The sequence below is a fragment of the Choloepus didactylus genome, chromosome 23 (genome assembly GCF_015220235.1).
Source record: "Choloepus didactylus isolate mChoDid1 chromosome 23, mChoDid1.pri, whole genome shotgun sequence".
NCBI classification, from domain to species: Eukaryota; Metazoa; Chordata; class Mammalia; order Pilosa; family Megalonychidae; genus Choloepus; species Choloepus didactylus.
The window spans coordinates 12716752-12738730 of record NC_051329.1 but is presented as its reverse complement, the minus strand read 5'-3'; the positions used below and the strand labels follow the sequence as shown (position 1 = coordinate 12738730).

General features: G+C 43.8%; 2 protein-coding genes across 4 annotated transcripts in view; one reads left to right on the top strand and one right to left on the bottom strand.

Annotated features, from left to right (window-relative positions):
* Positions 1-6929, bottom strand: part of TPCN1 (two pore segment channel 1) — a 111126-nt gene extending 104197 nt beyond the window's left edge. The window contains exons 1-2 of one of the 3 annotated variants that reach the window (XM_037817274.1): positions 6854-6929; positions 4022-4265 (exon numbers count right to left, since the gene is read on the bottom strand). In XM_037817274.1, the coding sequence (XP_037673202.1) occupies positions 4022-4133 (112 nt within the window). In that variant the 5' untranslated portion in view covers positions 4134-4265; positions 6854-6929. Of the gene's footprint in view, positions 1-4021; positions 4266-6745; positions 6783-6853 lie in introns of those variants that run through there. The other 2 variants (XM_037817276.1, XM_037817273.1) reach the window with 2 other exon arrangements.
* Positions 6930-7252: 323 nt separating this feature from the next.
* The window catches only part of IQCD (IQ motif containing D), a 27896-nt gene continuing 13169 nt past the window's right edge, over positions 7253-21979 (top strand). The window contains exon 1 of the mRNA XM_037816612.1: positions 7253-7377. The gene's annotated coding sequence lies outside the window, so the exon portion shown is untranslated. The remainder of the gene's footprint in view (positions 7378-21979) is intronic.

The window sequence follows — 21979 nt, the reverse complement described above, 5'->3', positions numbered from 1 at the left end:
GCTAGGAACTGCAGTGGATCCTAGGTAACTCCTGATGGTGTGCCCAGCCTCAGGGAAAGGTGGAGAGGGGGATCCTCTGCTCTGGTACCTTCCTTGGTATCCCTGCATGGCTTGACACCTAGAAACCACAAAGAATCCAACTCCAAAGGATCCTGTGAGAGAACACACCCTGCTCAGCCACCCCTTCTGCCTCAATCTTCTCTCACCCAGCAAGGTCATATATTAGAGGCCCATCTTATGCAGCAGTTGGATTTAAAGGCAATGAGAAGGCAAAAACTGAGTGTGACCAAAATTACTCTGGAAAACTCCTTGCCCTGCCCACTATGGACACATCCTGAATCCTGAAATGAGATGGTCTAGACCACTACCTAATGCATACTGTGGACCACGGTCCATCTCGAAACTGCACCGTCACACACCAGCCCCGCTGATTATTTTCAAGGCCATTCCTCATTTCTGAGCTTTCAATACCTCTGCTTATACCTGCCTCCTTTATCCACCTGACACTGTTCTGCCTGTGAATCATTCATTAGCTTTTCAACAGCCATTCTTACAGCTCAAAGATGTGGGAGTCTTAAATAAATCCACTCTTGCTCACATAAGGAGAAATATTCAAACCCTAGTTTCCTGCAGGGATGAGGCCCTAGCATAGGTGATGCCTAGCAGAGGGTTAAAGGTCATAGGCAGCCCAACCAGACTTCTGGGTACCTGCACCTGAGCAAAGGGCAGGAGTCTGTAGGCACAGGGCCAGAGCGAGGCTTCGGGGCTGCTGCCAGGCTCGGGCTGAGGTCCAAGCTCGGTCCAGGCTCATGCCCTTAGAAAGCTCACTCAGTTCTCAGTGGCTCACGCCCACGAAGCTGCCAACTCTGCTAAAAGGCGCCAACTCCCTAACGCCTCCAGGGTTTGTACCAGCCACAGAATGGTGGCAATGGGCAGCAGCTGTGATTGTCCAGGACAATCAACCACGTTCAGAGAAACGGGACCCAAACCACTGGTTAGGAGTCGAGGCAGAGGGGCTGCCCTCGAACTGCTGCTCTCATGAGCTACGAGACTCAGAATCCCAACTAGGTCTATTCCGACCACCACTTACTGAGTCTACCTTATAAGCACCAAGCTGGGTGATCCAAAGATGAATAAGATCCTTCGGGCCCTCATGGAAATCCGGGCCTAGGTGGTGATTCAGATGGTTAAACAAGGAATTACCACACAGTAAGCTCCCTGCAATAACAGAGGCCTAATCAAGATACCAAAGCAGAAAATGGCAGTGAGTAATTAATTCTGTCAGCAAGGGGAGGTTCAGTGGAGGCTTCAAAGAAGAGATGGTATTATCAGCAGGGTTTTCAAGACAGAATTGGAGCTCAAGAACAAACAAGAGCCTGGGTGAGGCCTTCCAGGCAGAGTCAACAGCAAGGCTGAGAGGTTTAAGAAGGCATGAGGGAGTCGTAGAATGACAGAAGTTTGGTATTGCAGGATGAGGTAGGAAATGGGAGCCATGAAGCAAGAAGGCACTAGAACACACAAGGCTTCATATACCAGCTGAAGAGCTTGGCCTATATCCTGTGAGGAATGGGAAGGTCCTGAGATGCTCCAAGCCTGGAAAACTACCAGGCTCGATCTGTGCTTTAGATGGCCTGCTCGGACAGCAGGGATGGGAGGCAGGGGAGGGACACCTTGGATAGAAGGTCAATGCCAAAAATCCAAACATGGACCAGCAAAGGCCTGAACTAAGAAGAGTCCACCCCTGCAGTCTCTGTCCTCAGGGAAGCCCTGCCACTTTCCCCAGCCAGGCCTGGGGAGGGGGTCACACCCACCAGTCCTTAGAGGTTTTAGCAAATGACCCTGTCAGAGGCATGAACACACAGTGCAGAAAGAAAGCACAATTTCTCTGGACCCTGTCAGTTGTACATTTATTTTTTCCTAAAAGAAACAAAGAAGCCACTGGCTTTGCCTATCCAAGGTGAGTTTTAGTTTATTTTTGGCCTATTTTTCACCTGTCAAGCACTATCACCTGTTCAAAACCTCATCTTGACCCAGGCCTGGGTTGCTTTTCCCTCTTTTATCCCACAGGAGAGCTGGACACCCCACCATCAGCGTTGATACCCTGGAAGAACTTAAAAGTGAGCCTCACGATGCCAACCAGTGTTCCCAATTTAGAATCTTGAGCCTGGCTATTTCCAGGCTTGATCTGCACCTTAGAACCTCAACCACCTTCTCTTTCTGCCCGTCTGTAACTCCTCCCTCCCTCATGGGGTGGGGGGGGAGGATGTTCTCTCCTATGATGCTAAGATTGTATCACATTTATTTACAGCCTTTTCCCCAAAGCACCTCACACAGCAGCACAAGATCAGAGAGACATTATTCCTTCCTAGCTGTGTGACCATGGGCAAATTACTTAACCTCTCTGAGGCTGCTTCTTCCTCTGTAAAACACAGATAATAACTAACTCTATTTTGAGGTTATGAATTAATATATGTAAATGCTAAGGGCCAGCACGCATGTTTATTAACTGCTTACAAAGAAAAGAAAAATGGGGAGGAGGGGGAGGAGGGGGAGGAGGGGGAGGAGGGGGAGGAGGGGGAGGAGGGGAGGAGGGGAGGAGGGGGAGGAGGGGGAGGAGGGGGAGGAGGAAAGTGGGCCATAGGGGAGGAGAAGGGAAGGATCTTTGGAGTCACATTCCTGGGTTCAAATCACTGCCCAGCCGCTATGCTGGCTGTGATGTGACCTTGGGCAAGTTACATAACCTCTCTGACCCATAGTTCTCTCCTCTATAGAACAGGGATAACACTGCCTACTTGGCAAAGAGTATTTCCATAACAAAGAAGATAGAGCCTGATACTTAGCTTAACAGTTGCAGGCAATATAAGAAAAGTTAGCGAATCGGAGCCACTGCTTTCCCAGCCCTGAGTGGCTCTTAAGAAGACACCTGACTTATATTCTAACCCTCCTGGACTATGCTCCACCAGAGCCACCCAGCTCTGCCAGCCTAGATGGGGGTGAACATGCAGAAGCAAGGAGAGGCCAGTGTACAGGGAGCCAGGCCCCTTACTTCAGTCCCATCTCCAAGGGATATGGCTCCTTCATAACTTCTACCGGGAAGCTGCCGAGCTCCCTGCAACCTGTGTTCTCTCTGGACCAAGGAGATAGGGAGCCACACTTGTTCTTCTCAGACCCAAGTGTCTTCCCTGGTGAACTGGAGAAGAGCAGTACCTCACTGCCCTGAGGAGGACTGGAACATGGGGAGACCATCCATTTGCTAAGGGGACCCCAGAGCATTCTTTCCAAGATCTTAGGACCCTCCCTAAAAGGAAATTTAAGTGTCTCCTGAGCCCAAGGCCTGAGGAAATGAAGAAACTGGCTTTGGGACAAGGACCAGAAAGGTTTTCAAGGCCTCTCATTCTGCCAGAAACATACTTAAAATCTAAAAAATTTAAAGCTCACACCTCTCTTGGGTTCACCCTGTGCTAGGCTTTGGTTTACAGGAAGACAAAGCAAAACCCAAAACCTTCAAATCAATGACTGACTTGACCACGTCAAGAGAATACACAACAAATGCTTGCCCCCCTCTCTCTGTCCCAGAAAATGCAGCAACTGAGCTCAAGTGGAGAGAAACAGTCAACTCCACTTTCCTGCCAATGGTTTCAGATTGGGACAGATGGAGGCTAGTGCCAAAATCTGTTTCTTTTTTTACAGGGAATGGGGCAGCTAGCCAAGGAGCAGGTTAGATGAGGTCCCAGCCAAGCATCCACGGACAAGGCCAAGGTAACCCCAGCACAGAGAGGCAAGTAGCAGAGGAAAGCAAGGGCTCCTGGAGGCCAAGCTAGCCCCAAAAGCATCATGAAGCCTACGGATGAGATTAGAAACCCCCAGGTCTCCCAGGACTCATTTCTGTGTTAGAATTTGGGGGTCAAACGGTTCAGGCAATAGGGTACACACCTTTCCTACCAGACAACAAAACCCACATCGTCCCTCACACCCTGCAACAGAGAAGTCACGCTCCCCCCAGCCCACCCCACTGTCTTACTTTCGCTAGGCAGCTCCCCTTGGCCTAGTCCGTTGGAGGGAGCCGGAGGGGCACCGGCACCCTCATCCAAGGTCAGGATAAGGGGCACGTCGTCATCTAAACTCACAGCCATGGTGTTCTCTCCCGCAGACCTCAGAATGTGATGTCCAGGGCTTTAAATAGTCTCTGGTTTGATCTCTCTTTCAAAGCCACAGCCCCAGAGGTGCTTCTCAGAAACTCCTCCATTAGAAGCATCTTCTAGGATCTGGGGGATTTGGGGAAAAAAAAAAAAAAGGCAAAGAATTATTAAAATCCAACCATTACGGATTATGTTCTGGAATTAGTGATCATGGTCGCACAACCTTGTGACAATACTAAAAAAACCACTGAATTGTACCCTTTAAAGAAGTGAATTTTATGGTACGTGATTTCTGCCTCAATCAAACAGTAGTACAGCACACCACCATTAAAATATTACAACATGCAAGAACACACAGTGAAAAGTTAAGAGTAATTAGGTCTGAAAAGTGAGATTATAGTTAATATGTTCCATTCCTTCCTTACCCCTTTTGCTGTATGAATTTTAAAAAGTTCTTAAAGACTCAAAAAATAATATACAACCATTAACTACTCTTTGAGTGCTTACTATGTATCAGGCACTTTTCTGGCCATTCATAAGTAAAAGCTGATTGAATCTTCCTAATAGCCCAGTGAGATAGGTAGAATTATTATCCACCTTTTACAGAGGGGGAAACTTTAGGCACAGAGAGGTTACGTAACTTGCCCAAGAACCCACAGCAAGAAAGCCGAGCTTCGAACTACCCAGTCTAATTTCACAGCTGCGCCTTTAGCTCTCTACTCCCATTTCTCTAGGTAGCAGCCGGGTATGCAAGCAGCCCTCAGCTTCAGTGAAATGCAAAGCATGCCAGGTGATCTCCATTTGCCCCTCTCCTAGCTTTAGATGTTTGAGGAGGACAAGAATATTTGGAGAAAAAAAAAACAAAAACCAAACAACAACAACAACAACAAAACTTCCACAGTCACACAGCAAAAGTGCTTGAACCTAACTTCTAACTTAAAAGCTTCAGAACTAGACTGTCGGAGTTCCTATTTATCTGCGTTTCCATTTCCTCTTAGGAGAACCAAAAGGAAAGCAAAGACTCAGCAGATCCGACTGCAGACCTTTGAACTTGAAAACAGCTGGCAGGTTCCTTCCTCAAGCTGTTCCCATTTGGGCTCAATCAACTTTGCCTCGGAACTGTCCCACTGAATGACAGCTGGGCAGCTGAATTCTTTCAGGAATCATCAAAGTAATTCCAGGCAGATCCCTCTGCATCAATTCGGGAAGAGGACAGCTTAAAACAAGGCAGCAAAAGTAAACACCATTCAACTTGCTGTGAAGCTGTAACTCTGTCCAGCACACTTCCTGTGAGAAGATTTAAAATTTCCCCGAGATTTGGGGATTTATTTACCCTTTAGATCTCAGTACTGGGGGGGCAGAAGAGGAAATCCCAAAAGAGAGGCCACCAGTAGGCTGTCTTACAACGTATGTGCTTTTTTTCTTTTCTGTTTTTTACCACAGACATTTTCAAACACATATAAAGGAACTTCCTTGCATCCATCCCCCAGCTTCAACAAATTACCAACGTTTTGCCATTCTCTCCTGTATTTATTTGGAAGGCAGGGGGCTCTATTAGCCCTCTCAGCTAATCAAGAACAGGTTTCCTGATTTTATCATTATAACTGCTAGTATTTTCTTCTGTTTACTGTTTTATATATGATTGCTTGTTTGCATTGCCTTTAGCTCCGTGATTGTCAACTAAGGGCAAACCCCCACCCAGAGGACATATGACAGTATCTGGATATTTCTGATAGTCACAACTTGAGGGGAGGGGGGATACTGGCATCTAGTGGGTAGAGATAAGCTCCAAACAGAGCTCCCAAAGCAAAGAATTATCTAGCCCAAAATGTCAACAGCACTGCTGCCATAGCTAACATGCTAACTTTACAGAGAAGGAAACTGAGGTGTAGAGCGGTTTACTAAACCTGCCTCCCATCAGTAAGAGCCCAAACTTCAACCCAGCCTGAGTTCGGGGACCTACTCCCTTATTATCCTGTGGTAATGGTTAACCACCACCCTCCTCCCAGAACCAGTTCCCCAATTTGGACTCAAACCCCTCATTTTGCAGGAAGGGGAAAATGAGGCCCAGGGAAGGGAAGGAACTTGCCCAAGGTCACACGATGCAGGGGCAGGGATAGCACCCAGGGCTCCTGAGTGCCAGCCCAGTGCCCCTTTCACGGGCTTTGCTTACTCCTATACACAGGACCCAGGAGGATAGGGTCACGTCTGGGGAAAGGTCCCCAGGAAAAGGGGGTCAGCAGGTATCCCGCCGCCAGCTGGGGTAGCCGGACCCGGGCACAAGCCCCGTGCCGGGCATCCTGAGGGCACGAAGGGATGAGCAGGCGAGGGGGGCGGCAGGAGGGGCCGGCACCAGCTCCACGTGCTCCCGGCGGTGGTCTGGACCCCCGCGAGGGGGTGGCCCCAGGAGCCGGGGGCGAGGAGAGAGGGTGCAAAGCCCCGGCCTGGGCTGGAGGGAGCGAGGCGCGGCCATGCCTTTCCCCAGGTCACGCTCTGGCGGCCTCCCACCTCCCGACGCCCGGCTGCAGCCCCTTGCTTCGCGCCCCCGGGCTCCTCACCCCTGCCCTCGCCCTCAGGCCGAGCCCTCGCGCCCCCCGGGTTCTTACACGCGCCGCCCCAGCCACCCGCACCGCGTGAGGGGGTCTGCACCGCGCAGCCCAGCCCGTCGGCACCGCCGCCAAAGCCCAGACCCGAAGTTGTTGCTGCCGCCGTACCCGCCGCGCTACGAGCCGCCACTTCAAGACGAAGCCGCCACAGCAGCTGCGCCAGCTCACCCATATGCCGCCTACTGGCCTCTTAACCCCGCCGGCCCCGCCCCATTGCCCCTTCGCCACCGTCTATTGGCTAGCTGGGATGCCATGCTGAACTCTGATTGGCCAAACTTCACATCCTTCCCCCGTGTTCTCCCGCGGCGGGGGCCGCACTTCTGCCCGCCTCCTCGGGCAGGGGAGGGACGAAGAAGCCCCGCCCTTTTCCTCTTCTCTCCCTCCCCGCCTTCCTCATTGGCCCAACCCACAGGGAGTCCCGGCTCTTTCAATTGGTGCAGAGGCAGAGAGACGGCGCTCCTGAATGGTCGGACGTCAAGAGGCGGGACGAACTGAGCGAAAGAAGAAATTGAAGGTTGAAAAGGAAAGTCAGTCAGGTGCCGAGTCCAGCCTCCTGAGATTGGCCGGTAACCTAGCAACGCAGGCACCGCCGAATTAACCGTGGGCAGAGAGACCTGGACGCTTCAGAGCAGGTGAGTAATCAAGTGTGTGATCAGGGGTTTGAAGGGGTGGGGGTGAGAGGGAGATATGGAATAGGGTGTAGCCCGCCCTCCTTTAGCTCATTAAGAGTCAGTATCCCCATTCCGATCCCGTCCCAGCCCCAGGACCCCACTCTCCAGCCTCGGCTTCCTGTCACTCTGGACCTCCGTCTCCACCGCCTGCAGAGATCACTGCACATCCTCTTCCGTCTCCCGCTTAGTCAAGTGGAGTCACATCATAGTTCCTTTATTTCAAGTCAAATAGGTGCTGGGGGTGCCACCCAACGACCATGGGTTAGCATGCAATGGAAGGCATCTCGCTTGAGTGTTTAAATGAGGTCATTTTGATTATACCGATTTTTTTAATTTCGTGCTGACTTTAGCACTTAATTCCCATCCCCATCCTTAAAATGTGATTCGTCATAGGGGCAGGCACTACCCTAAGTGTTGGGGTGCAATAGTCAATAAAGGAAACTTCATTCCTCCTCTCATGGAGCTCATAGCCTAATGTACAGATAAATGTGAAACCACACCTGTGGAGATTCACGAGCAACAGATGGAGCAAGGAAGTCAACAGATCCTCTCCTTAAAAAGCAAATATAAAGCTGGAGAAAACTGTCTAGTTCTATCTCAGCACTCTGGAAACTGACCAAAGGCACACAACAAAATGAGAGCATTTATTCATGAAAACAACTGAACTTCGAGTTTGTGGCATACTTACCTGTGGCTGCTCCTACTCCCCCTCCTCCAGTTCTACCAGCGTGATGGTTCAACCAGGGCTGGCAAGCCATGAAAACCAATAGCTTCACTGTCACTGCCTGATGGGGCTCATCTGATTTGGAGCATTGTCAGGTGAAGTGGCAGTCTTGGGGGCAAGTGAACAGGGAGGGCCAGCAGCTCCACTAGCCCAAGGTTGCAGTCCTATTTGGGGTAAAAATGGATTGGCAGCCTAGAGTTCTGGGAAGTGAGACAGCTATAGGGTGCTTGATAAGCTCTCTGCATATCCTGTGTTGACTAGAGGCTGTGCACATACATAGTAGAGAGTGAGCAGATCCAAGCCACCTACACATCCTGGCCATTGGAGCCTGTACCTGTACACAGTTGCAGAGGAGATGCAAGGGGTCTGGTGGAAATTAAAAGCCAGGCAGGCTTGAAAGTGACCTGAGCACTATTTTTCCTAACAGAGATGGAAGCCTTACTGGCTCAAAGTGTTTGAGCACAACCTCTGACAATTTTGTGGTAAACATTTAGCTATGCACACACAGGGGTGACCCCTAGGAAGCCAAGCTTAAATATATAAATAATTTTAAGAAAAAAATGGGCAGAGACAGCAGCAGCTGCACATTGTGTGAGAGACTAACTTCACAGATTTAGTCCAGGCAAGTTACTTAACAAACACACAAGCAAAACAAAGCAGTTATTAAGAGGGAAAAAAACAGAATCAGAGTTGCTGCAAATTTTATTTAAAATGTCCAATAGTTAACAAACATATATGAGACAGGCAGAGAAACAAAAAAAAAAATGTAAAGATAGGGAAAAAAGCAGTCAATAGAAACAGTCTCTGGGTATCCCCCGATGTTGAATTTAGCAGGAAAAGGCTTCAAAGAAACCATTATAAATATGTTCAAAGAACTAAAGGAAACCATGTTTAAAGAATTAAAGGAAGGTATGATAACAAAGACTTATTGAAAAGAAAATAACAGCATACTTTCCTCGTTTCTTCCCTTGACTACTTTAAAAGATATAAGATTACATAAATTAATAATTATAATGCTAATGCCGTATTGGTTTATAACATATATAGATGTAATATAGATGACGATAACAACACAAAAGAGAAGGTAAAGGAGACATTTTGGAACAAAGTTTCTATAATTTACTGAAGTTAGTTTAGTATTATTCTAAGTTACATTGTGATAAGTTAAGGTGTACATTATAATCCCTAGAGCAACCTCTAAGAAATAACTCAAAAAATACTTAAAAAATCAACAGAGGAATCAAAATAGTCCACTAAAAATATTTACTTAACACAATAAAAGGCAGTAAACAAAGAAGAAGAACAAAAAAAGGCATGAGACATAGAGAAGACAATAGAGAAATGATAAATGTAAATCCAATCGTATCAATAATTATACATAAATGATCCAGTTTGCTAAAGCTGCTATTGTGCAAAATACCAGAAATTGATTGGCTTTTATAAAGGGGATTTATTAGGTTACAAATTTGTAGTTCTAAGGCCATAAAAGTGTCCAAACTAAGGCATCAACATGAGGATACCTTAACTGAAGAAAGGCCAGTGGCATCCAGAAAACCTTTGTCAGCTGGGAAGGCTCATGGCTGGCGTCTGCTAGTCCTTTGCTCCTGGGTTGTGTTTCAAAACGGCTTTCTCCAAAATGTCTCTGGGCTTCATCTCTTAGCTTAGCATCTCCAAATGTCATTCTGTTTACATCTCCCAATGTCTCCAAATATCTGGGTCTGTGTGGGCTCTTAGCTTCTTCCAGGGGCAAACTCTGGATTACGTATCTTAGCTTCTCTCCAAAATGTCTCTCTCAGCTTCTCTTAAAAGACTCCAGGGATCTAATTAAGACCACCCTGAATAGGCAGGGTCACACCTCCATGGAAATGATCTAGTCAAAAGGTCTCACCTACGGTTGGGTGGGTCAAATCTACATGGAAACAACCTAATCAAAAGATTCTACCCTAATCAAACAATTAATAAGTCTGTCCCCACAAGATTGCATTAAACAACATGGCTTTTCTGGGGGACATAATAGATTCAAACCAGCACAATAATTAAATGTAAATGGAATAAAAACTTAAATCAAAAGCAGAGATTGTCAGACTAGATAAAAAAGCAAGACCCAACCATGTACTGTATACAAGAAACAGACTTTAGATTCAAAGATACAAATAGGTTGAAAGTAAAAAATTGGAATCCAGACAAATAGTAACCATAAGAGAGCTGGAGTGGATATACCGATAACAGACAAAACAGACTTTAAGACAAGAAATATTACTAGAGCTAAGAGGAACATTTCATACTGATAGAAAAGTCAAGACATCAGAAAGAGATAACAATTAAAATGAATAGGCACTAACAACAAAAATCCAAAATACATAAAGCAGAAAATGACAGAATGAAACATAAATAGACAGTGCAACAAAAATAGCTAAAGATTTTAATACCCCACTGTCAATAGCTGATAGAACAACTAGACAGAAAATCAGTAAGGATACAGAAGACTTGTAAAACACCATCAACCAACATTGACCTCACTGACATTTATATAACATTCCACATTCTTTTCAAGCATACATAGGAACATTCTCGAGGATAGACCAAGTGTGAACCACAAAAAGTCTCAATAAATTTAAAAAGATTTAAATCATACAAAGTATGCCGTCTAACCACAACAAAATTAGATTAGGGATCCATAACAGAAACCTGGGAAAATCTCAAATATTTGGAAATTAAACAGACTTCTAAATAACCCATAAGTCCAAGAAGAAATCAAAAGAGAAATTTAAAATATTTTGAAATGAATGAAAACAAACACAACATATCAAAATGTATGGGATGCAGCTAAGTAGTACTTAGAAGGAAATGTATGGCTTTAAATGTCTATATCATACCCCTTTCCAGCATGAAGAACCTAAAATGGCCATTGCTCAGATATTCCTGAATATTGAGAGAATGATCAAATGAGAGGGAAGAGGTGTAACTGAGAGATTAGGATTTGACAAATGATTATGACTATAGACTCATTATACAGATATTTCTTTTTAGTTTCTAGTATATCAGAATAGCCAGAAGGAAACACCTGAAATTGTTGAACTGTAATCCAGTAGACGTGATCTTTGATAATGATTGTATAACTATATAACTTTTATCATGTGACCATGTGATTGTAGGAACCTTGTGACTGACACCCCCTTTATCCAGTATATGGGTAGATGAGTAATAAAGTAAAAACATGCATTAAAAAAAAAAAAAAAAATAGGTCGGGAATATGGGGAAAAATACCCCTACATAAACTATGGACAATAGTAAAAGTTCTACTTTAATAATCTTTAATCGATTGTAACAAATGTAATTACTGTTAAAAAAAATAGAATTGCAAAAGGAAGTGTTATTATCAGTTTTAACAAATTTCTGACACTAATGCAAGTGCTGTTGGTGGGTTGGTGTATGGGAATCCTGTATTTTTTGCATGATTGTTCTGTAAACCTACAACTTCTCTAATAAAAAATTTTAAAAAAGAAAAAAAAAATATATTGGCCATGGGGGGAAAATGTCTATATCAGAAAAGAAGATCTGAAATAAATAACATGAGTTTCTACAAAAAAAAAAAAAAGAAAGAAAGAAAAGAAAAATAAGAGCAAATTAAACCCAAACCAAGAACGAGGAAGGAAATAATATATATTAGAATGGAAATCAGTGATATAGAAAACAGAAAAGCAATAGAAACAATAATTGAGACCAAAAATTGGTTCTCTGAGAAGATCAACAAAGTTGACAAATCTTGAGCTAGGCTGTCCAGGAATATAAGAGAGAAGATATAAATGACCAAAATCAGAAAAAAAATAGGAGGCATCACTACCAACCCTACACAAACTAAAAAATCATAAAGGAATATTATGAACAACTTTATGCCAAAAAATTAGATGACTTAGATGAAATGGATAAATTCCTAGAAAGACAAATTATTAAGATGATTCAAGAAGACAGATTTCAATAAACCTATAACAAGTAAAGAAATTGAAGTAGAAATTCAAAATCTTCCTTCAAAGGAAAGCCCAGGCCTAGATGGCATTGATGGAGAATTCTATCAAATACTTAAAGAAGAACTAACACCAATCCTTCACAAACACTTTCAGAAAATAGCGGAAGAGAGAACACTTCCCAACTCATTCTATGGGGCCAGTATTACACTGATACCAAAGATACACAAAGACATCACATGAAAAGAAAATTACAGGCCAAATCTGGCCTATCACCTGTTTTTGTAAATAAAGTTTTTTTGAAACACAGCCATGCCCTTTTGTTTACATATTGTCTATGAGTACTTTCGCTCCACAAAAGCAGAATTGAGTATTTGTGAAAGACACTGTATCGCCGCAAAGTTGAAAGTGTTTATTATTTGGATATTTACAGAAAAAAAATTTGCCAAATTCTGCTATAGACCAATATTCCTCAAGAACACAGATAGAAAATATTAGCAAACCAAATTCAACAACCCTTAGAAAGGATTTTACACCGTGACCAGCCTCTTAGTTTGCCAGGCTGCTGTGAAAAACATCACACAATGGGTTGGCTTAAAAAATAGAAATTTATTGGTTCACAGTTTTGAGGCTAGAAGTCCAAAATCAAGATATCGGTGAGGCTTGCTTTCTCCCAAAATCTCGTGTTCTGTGTCTGGCTGCCAGCAATCCCTGGGTTTCCTTGGTTTGTTTCTGCCTCCTGTCTCCTTCCTTTCTCCTGGACTCCCAGGTTCTATATAACTCAACCTACCACAACAAGTGAGGTTTATCCCAGGAATGCAAGATTGGTGTAACTTTTGAAAAACAATGTAATACAATATATTTACAGAATATAGGACAAAAACTGCATGATCATCTCAAAAGATGCAGAAAAAGCATTTGACAGAATCCAACATTCACTCATGAAACACTTCTCAATAAATCAGGAATAGAAGAGAACTTTTTCAGCCTGATAAATGTATCTACAAAAAACCCACAGCTAACATAAACTTAATGATTTCTCCTAGGATTAGAAGCAAAGCAAAGATATTTGCTCTTGCCATTTCTATTCAGCATTTCACTTCAATTTCTGGAAGTGCAATGAGGGGGGGGGGGGGGAGAAATTAAAGGTATCCGGACTGGAAAGGAAGGAGTAAAACTGTCTTTATTTGCAGATGACTTCATCCTCTATGCAGAAGATCCTAAAGACTACACAAAAAATCCACTAGATCTAATAAATGAGTTTAACAAGGTCGTGATATGCAAAAATCAGTTGTGTTTCTGTATACAACAAACAATCTGAAAATGAAATTAAGAAAATAATTCTATTCCCAGTAACATCAAAAAGAATAAAATACTTAAATATAACAAAACACTGCTGAGGAAATTAAACAAGATCTAAATAAACAGACATAGAGAGTTCTTAGATGCAACACTAAATCACAAGCAATAAAAGAAAAAAAAAGATAAATCGGACTTCAAAACTTTGAGTTTCAGAAGACACTATTAAAGAGAGAGGATGCTAGCAAGATGGCAGAGTAGGAAGTTCCAAAATCCCATACCCCCTACAGAAACAATGAAAAACAAGCAGCAATTGTCAGAACCAAATTTCTTAGAACTCTGGAAAGCAGTCAAAGGTTTACAGCAACCAATCAAATGTTGAATCAAGAAAAGGCAACTCTGTCTCTCTCTAAGACCGCTTGGCAGCTAAACTCACTGCACTCCCCCCTACATTGGACCTGACTCCCAGGGGTGTAAATCTCCCTGGCACTGCGCCTTGGGGATACGCTATGACTTCCAGGGATGAGCCTGGCCAGGGCATCCTGGGACTGAGAAAATCTGACAAAAAGGGGAAGCAAAACGAAACAAAGTTTCAGTGGCTGAGAGATTCCAAATGAAGTCAAGAGGTCACTCTGGAGGCAATTCTTATGAGCTATATAGATAGTCCCTTTTAGTTTTTAGTGTGTTGGAATGGCTAGAGGGAAATACCTGAAGCTGTCAAACTGCAACCCAGTGGCCTTGATTCTTGAAGATGATTGTATAACTATATAACTTACACGACTGTGAAAACCTTGTGGCTCACGCTGCATTTATCCATGGACAGATGAGTAGAAAAATGAGGACAAAAACTAAATGAAAAATAGGGTGGGATGAGAGGATGAAATGTTTTAGGTGTTCTCTTTTACTTTCACCTTTTTTTTTTGGAGTAAGGAAAATGTTCAAAAATTGATTCTGGTCATGGACGTACAACTATATGATGGTACTGTGAACAACTGATTGTACACTGAATGATGGTAGGCTATGTGAATATACCTCAATAAAACTGTGTTAAAAAATAAAGAAAAGAAAAAGGCAACTCAAGAATCACAGCAAAGCCACATGGTGATTTTACTAGCCCTTCCCTGACCCCTCTTTTGTTTGGTGTGGCTGCAGCTTTCACTGTCAGTGGGGTCCCTGTCCCTGGTTCTGGAGGGAGCAGAGCACACCTTATAAGCAGATTGGGGTGTACGTATGTCTGTACCAACCTGTCCAGTGATGCCTGAAGGACTGATCCAAGGAACTGACTCTAAGCAGAGAAGTGGCAGGTTAAACACTGTAAGAGAACAGTCAAACCCCAGCCACCTGATTGAGCACTGGGGCCCAGGAGAAAAGGCTGGGGAGAATTTCTTGGGGAAAATGGAGCATTTTGAGATTCTGCTTATAGTCAGAAAAGACCTGAGAAGACCCCGGGCTTTCCCCCCAGGCTGTTCTTTAGGCTTAGTGCCAGGCTGGCTGAGCACTGAAGGAGAGCCTCAGCAGAGACTGCAAGGTCTGGGAAAGGTGTTTTCTGTTTTTGTTTTAGGCCCTGGCATTCAAGGAAATCTGTTATGACACTAGCTGAATACAAGCTAAAGAAACGGAGAGTTCAGTGAACACACACATCCAGGAACACAGCCTTTGAAAAAAAAGTTTGGAAAAATCACTAAACTAATAGACTAATATATCCGTTAGTGATTAAAGAAGAAAGAAAGAAAGAAAATCAAAAATAATAACAAAAAAGGCAGCAAACCCTGGGGAAGGGGGAGAATCTGACTTCCAGAGTTAACATGTTAAAATATTCAAAAGCCCAGATTTCAACAAATGACACCATAAAGAAAACGAAAAGACAAGCCACAAACTGCAAGAAAATATTTGCAAATCATATCTCTGATAAAGGGCTATATAATATATAAAGAAATGTTACAACTCAATTAGAAAACTCAATTTAAAAAACAGGCAAAAGATATGAATAGACATTTTACCAGAGAAGACATATGAATGGCTAATAAGCACCTGCAAAGGTGCTCAACATCATTAATCATTAGGGAAACACGAACTGCCAAATCATTGCACCCATCCCCCTGCCTCCAGGCTGGACAGGCTGCCTGGAGCATCTCAGACAGGCACGGTGGCTCTGAGCAGGGAACACATTCCAGACATACGTGGTTGGACCTAACTGCCATAGTTTTAGTTTGGGGTTTATACACAGTCCCAGGGAAAAATTAAATGAAAGGGTGGGTCTTCCCTTCTAGCCTGCTAAATTGCTAACTACCCCCAACACACACACATACACACTCACTCTTCCTTTTATGCCCAAGGAGAAAGGAGCTCAAGGCAGGGAGCAGATGCAACACCTGATTTGTGCCTCAAATCTCAGTGATCATCATCATCATCATTCACCTCTGCAGAGGGCTTTTAACTCTCCAGAGCACTTCCTCATCTATCAGAGCTTCCCTCCTCCACACAGCTCACTTTTGATGTGGCTAGGGCAGGTGTTACATCCCCAGATAAGGGACTTGTCCAGAGTTATTCCCGGAGGCCCCAGCTGGGGAGGGCCATGAAACCAGGTGTCTTAACATCCAGCTTGTGAATCTAATCTTGGTTCTGTACCGAGGGGTGGCTGTAGATGGCACCAGATCAGCCTCCTAGGCAGGGCCTGGTGTGGACCTGCCCGCCTTTGAACCTGGGTGAGCGCTGGACTTGGGGCCGGGGAGGCAAAGAGCCCAACAAGGTCATCGTTTCTAACCCCTGGTTCGCACCCAGGGGCCATCTCCCTCCCCCTAGGGGACATCTGGCCATTTTGATTGTCACAACTCAGGGAGAAGGGGGAGCTACTGGCATCTATTGGGTCGAGGCTGGGGTGGTGCTAACATCCTACCATGCACAGTCAGTCCCCCACGACAAAGAATTATCTGCCCAAAATGTCAGCGGTGCGGAGGCTGAGAAACCCTGTACTAGACTGATATTTGCACACAAGGCAAATGCTACACACGCACATGCACACACCTTTTCCCTCAGGCCCTAGTTTGTGGGACTGAAAGCAGAAGTGATTCATAATCAGGAACATTTGAAATACAGAGCCTCCAAGGAAAAGCATGTCTTTGTTGTTAGCTTCTAAATAGTAGCAATGCGTTTATCCTGTAGCCAAAAGCCTTTGCCACCTGGCTTTTGAACACAGGTTGTTTTTTTAAAGCACAAACCAGAGAAAGACATTTTCCTGCTCCACCCAGCACACACCTGTTTAATTACACACTAGTGCTTACTAAATGCAATGCACTCTGATCTCTTCTATTCTATTTCATTTATTTTTAACCCTAGTCCCAACTGGAGAACTGATTTCACCACCCACTCATTGGTCACAATCCTTGATTTAAAAAGGACACTTCTTCAACATAATGTCATTCAGGAAAAGCCGGTCTTTTGCATTTGATAGGTTATGGTTAAATACATTTTTAAAAAATGTAAAACGTGAAAGTGGCAAAGTTTATTTCAGTAAAACCTAAATTCACTAATAGGTAATTCTCCCTTCTGTCTGAAATAACCTAAGTGATACTGTCTACAGTGAGATATAACCAGAAATAAACATTTCTAAAGTTATTCTGTAACCAAAAGAGGAATACAAAATTGCGATGAAGTCATTTGTAAGGAGTAGGAGACTAGAAAATGGCAAATGGTTTAAGGAGGCCCAGTCTGTCACCATCACTAACAGAACATCATGAATAATGTAGAGACCAACAAAACTAAAAACAGAAATAGTAAAAAGGAATGGAAAGTGGTTCATTTGGCTCTTTATAAACCCTTCTTTTCAAAAAATGTCCATATTATTTTGAGGAAAGTTACATCTATTTCAGGAGGTATTCACATGTTAATACTAAATTATATCATTTTTGAAGTAGTAATAAAAGAAATAAGAGCTAACCATTATTGAGTCAGGATTTCTTTTAATATAACAGTTCTACTCAATGTGGGTTCCATACCTTTCCCCATTTTACAGATGAGGAAGTTCATAAAACATGGCTTTTCAAAAAGGATAAGAGAGGATGGGAAAATAGTTCAGAAGTGGTGCTAGGAAAAGAAAAACCAAAACTATAAACTATGGAAAAATTAGATTTAAATCTTTCATTTTAAACTTCCAAGCCCTAAGAGCAGAAATGGAAACAACCCATAGGCCAAATCTTAGCCCACAGTTTTCACCATAAAAACATGACACTATTTTCATGGCTCTAATTAAGAACCTGTATGTTAGGCAGATCTCCCCCACCCCAAACACACACACAACCCACCGCTAGCGAACATTCCAGGAAGCTCCCAGCACCCATAAGAAACGTGGCTGTTTGCGTGGAGCCCACCCTTAGCTGACATGACAGTCTGAGCAAGAACAAAAATTTTCTGTAACGAAAAAAAAAAAAATAATTACCTCCCTGCTTAAACTCCAGACCTTAAGCAAACCAATCTCCTGAAGTCAACTCCTTACTTCTCTTTCTTACCCGCCAACAAATTATTCCCCCAACCCCCCTCCCAAAAGCTATAAAGCTGTACTCCCGCCTTTGTTCAGGGCTGTCGCCATTTTTTAGGCTTCAGCCCGCCTGTGCCTGGCTGCACAATAAAACTTTCTCCCATCAAGTTTTGGTCTCTTCCCTTCCCAGATGAAAAACCTAACAGTACATATTTTGTGAAATAAGACTTTCCTTTCATGCCAGCATTTCCCCATGAAGAAATGGGTCCATTGGTAATCTGGGTCTGCCATTTCTTCATTTATTCAAGTTATTTATGGATCACCTACTATGTGATAGTTGCTTGGGATAGCAGTTTCTGGCAGGAATTTGCTCGTCCTTTCCATCCCTCCATTTCCCCACTCTGGCCTCAGAAGGCCCAGATAAAGGATTTAAGAAAGTACTTCCAAAAAAAGCTGGCTGCATGACTGACAGGCTAATAGGATCCTCCTGGGGCTAAAAGGAAAACTGCTGCTTCTAGAGCAAAACCTCTACCTCTTAACCTACAACCCCCAGTGGTGGAATTGGTACCAAGCAGCCAGGAATCCCTTCCCAACCACGGACTTCTCTGAGTCACAATCATAGCCTCAGGGTGAGGATGGGGCAGGTGGTGTTAGGTCCTGGGGGAGCGTGGGGAGGGAGGAAATCAGCTATGCAAATTGTGAACTCCACAACACGATTTTATTCCCTCTGCAGTTGTGCAGAAGTTGCAAATTTTTCATTAGGGTAGAAAATAAAAACAAAGACCACGAGCTGCATCTCATGTGGAAACCTATCTCTGTCATGTCTACCCCCAAACGTATTGTCAACCCTAAACCATTCATTCTCATACCTAAACTGAGAGCAACATTTTTGGTCAAGCCCGGGGTAGTATCAAGAATAGAGCTAAGTAGGCACAAAACCTCAATCGCAGCTAAAACCCATGAAAGAATAATTAAATTGTCTGGGAATACATGCACTGTCGATTTAAAGGAAGATGGGTTTAGCTGGTTTTGCTGGTTCACTGAAATCTGGCACAGATATGACACCGAGTAACACTGAATCCCATGGTGAGAAGCCCTTCCCTTCTCAGATCTTTCTTAGTCTAATTACATCATTGAGAAAGTCTCAGTTTGGTGTTACTTTATTATCTCTCTACCACTTGCTGATCTCGCTCTTTTAACAGAGGTCTGGTCTCAGACTCAGGGCTTTCCTGGATAATCGGACCTAGCCAGAATGAAAAATCAGGATGTAGACATTGTCATCTTCTATTTAAGGCAAATGATACAGATTTTTCCAGTTACAGTGGAAATATAAAGTTTCCTTTTTAATGAAAGGAAAAAAAAAGAGTTGATAATAGTATAGCATGGTCTGTAGATCTGGCAGAAATCACAAAGGTGGTACGACAGTGAGAAAAATTTGGACAACACTGAATTGGAACAACCTTTCAGGAAGGCAGCCTGGTGTCAGTGATCGTGATCAGTTAAGACATGTGTCTTGGTGATTAGTCAAAAAGTTCCAAAATATGTGGATGACTGACTCAAAAACATAAAAATCAGTGTGAGATGATTCAAAGCTTTCCCTAAAATAGTCCAGGTACTCTCACGCGCTTGCCTTCTGATAGCCTTCTTAAGCCAGGAAAAAGGGATGGGGTGACAGCTATATTGTCACTGTGTGTGATCCCGGGGGCGGCCATGGGAGCTACATGCTGATAGGGCAGCAAGGGCCAGAACTAAGCCGGAACTGCTGAGCGTGAGGCTGGGGCCCTTTCCACCTCACTGGTTAGTCCCCCTTTCTTCTCACTGCCACACACTGTTAAAACTGTCATTGCTCCCAGGGCCACACCCAGAAGCCCCTGAGACAGACTGCAGGGGCTGAAAGCCCAGCTCTGCCACTTACCAGCTATGAAATCCCCCACCTCTGTTTGCTCAACTGCAAAATGGAGGTAATCATAGCACCTATGCCAGAAGGTTACTGTGAGAATTAAAGAAATTAATTCATTAAAGCATATGTGTCTGGCATATATTAAATTCTCAAGAATTAGCTAATACTCAAATGGCATTCCTTAAAATGAAATCTGCCCCCATGTTCACATGCTCAGTTTTTTTTTTTTTTTAAAACATCGTCTAACTCCTGCACATACCAGTGTTGGACTTGTGGGGTAGTTGTAGGTGTTGAGTTTTCTCCTTTTGTTTCTTCCCGAAGGAAAAATAAAATTTTTCCTCAAATCTTTCTTTTTTTTTTTTGTCCAAAATGTTCTGAGAGGGAGAAAAAGTAATGAAATATCTGAGGAGCCTATCTGAATGAAGACGAGGTATAATTTGCCTGATAAAGATATATTTCCATTTATAAAGTTCATCAGCAGAATTAATGACAAATAAAGGGAAGATCCAATTAAAGTTCCACATCCATTAACAATCTTGCTTCACTCTCAGGGCAGGAATTTTAAAAGGGGAGGCTTAAGTTGGAAATGATTTAAATATTAAGGCTGATGGCATTAAAAAGGACATGAGATGATCATATTAGAATTCAAAGAAAAGAGATTCTCCAGTGATTTTTGTCATCAGAGTCAGATGCATCCGCCGTCCCCCCATCCCCATCCTAGTTCCACTGGCTTTTTCTTGTTCACCCAAATGAGCTGTCAAGAACTGATGGGCGTCATCATAATCAAAGAAAACAAGTTTGCCCTTTAAAGCAAAAGAGGTAATTTGGCTGAAAGCAAATTGGAAACATTTCATATAATGTTGCTTTTCCAGCCACAATCTCTGAAGAATTCAGGAGTTTTGATTTATGCCTGAGAGCTTTGGGGGAAATGGGGAGAAGTGCGTTTATTAAATGCTGTGTTCCCATTCATCCTGTAGCCACAGGGCAAAGATCATTCTTCCTCAGAGAGGCTGAGGAAGTTCCTTGGCTGTCCCTAAAACTTAATTTTCAGGAAAAGCCTTAAAGGAACCCACGAGACTGATGGGGAAGCAGGAGGGGGTGGGGGTCAAAGAGATGCACGATAGGTAATGCCCGTCTCCAGCTCAGTCCTGGGCTCCCAAAGAGGCTTGAGATCTTGGAGCCACTTTGCCTGACCAAGGAAGGAGACCTTAGCACCCGACTTGGCCTGTTTTTCTTCCTTGTTCATAGATATTTTAGGGATTTCTTTGGTTCCCTCCCCTCCTTCCATGTACACTGTGGTTTGGGGGACGGAAGGGGTCTTTCATGGCTTCACATTGTGCTTTCTTTTCCCTTGCATTTGTAGCTCCTACCCGAAGGTCTTCCTTGAGCCCCGGTCTTGTGTGGCCAACAGCCTGGGGTACCTTATGAGCCAGGGTTCTTAAACTGCCAGCACAAAAATGGATGCTGGGCAAGCCAAATAGTGAAGGAAAGGCTGAAGAACCAGGCTTCCAAAAAGGAGAGCAGCCAGGGAAGCTCTGGGGTTCTTGGTAGCAGGGGGTTCGGAACTCACCACTGGCACTTCCCATCCATGTGTCACTAGCTCTCCTGCAACTCGCACGGCCCGGAGAGAGTTGGGTGGGCCAGCTGAGTTCCCTTGCCTCACCCTTGCTGGGCTAAGAGGGCAAGGGCAGGGCTCTTCGACTCACAGTTCTGCCAGGACACACAGTGAGAGGGAGGATGAGTTCACCGAAGGAAAACTGGGGTGCTATCCCCTGACAAAAAGGAATGGATCATGGGAAGGCCAAGACATCATTGTCCACCTTCTGCTAAGGTAGGGCAGCTAGAGCGCAACGGGTTTAAAACTGAACTCCTGATCTTTCCCTCCAAACTTTCTCTCCCAACTTCCCTAATTTCCCACAGGTCCCAGCATTCTCTTCCAATCATCCAGACCCAAAACCGTCTTTCACCCATCAAGTCCTAATTATCTTTTCTTTAAAACATTTCTCACATATGTAAACAGACTATGAGAAAAAAAAATAGTACAGCTAACCTGTAAGTGGCAGCAGCAGATCTCTCCTCAAAATAATGATTTTTTTTCTCAGTGCTGGAGTTAGAGTAGTGATCAAAAAACGATGAAGTTCCCCTCTTTGTGGAGCTTACTTTTTAAGGGAGGGGGGATAGGCAGACAATAAAGAAAAAAT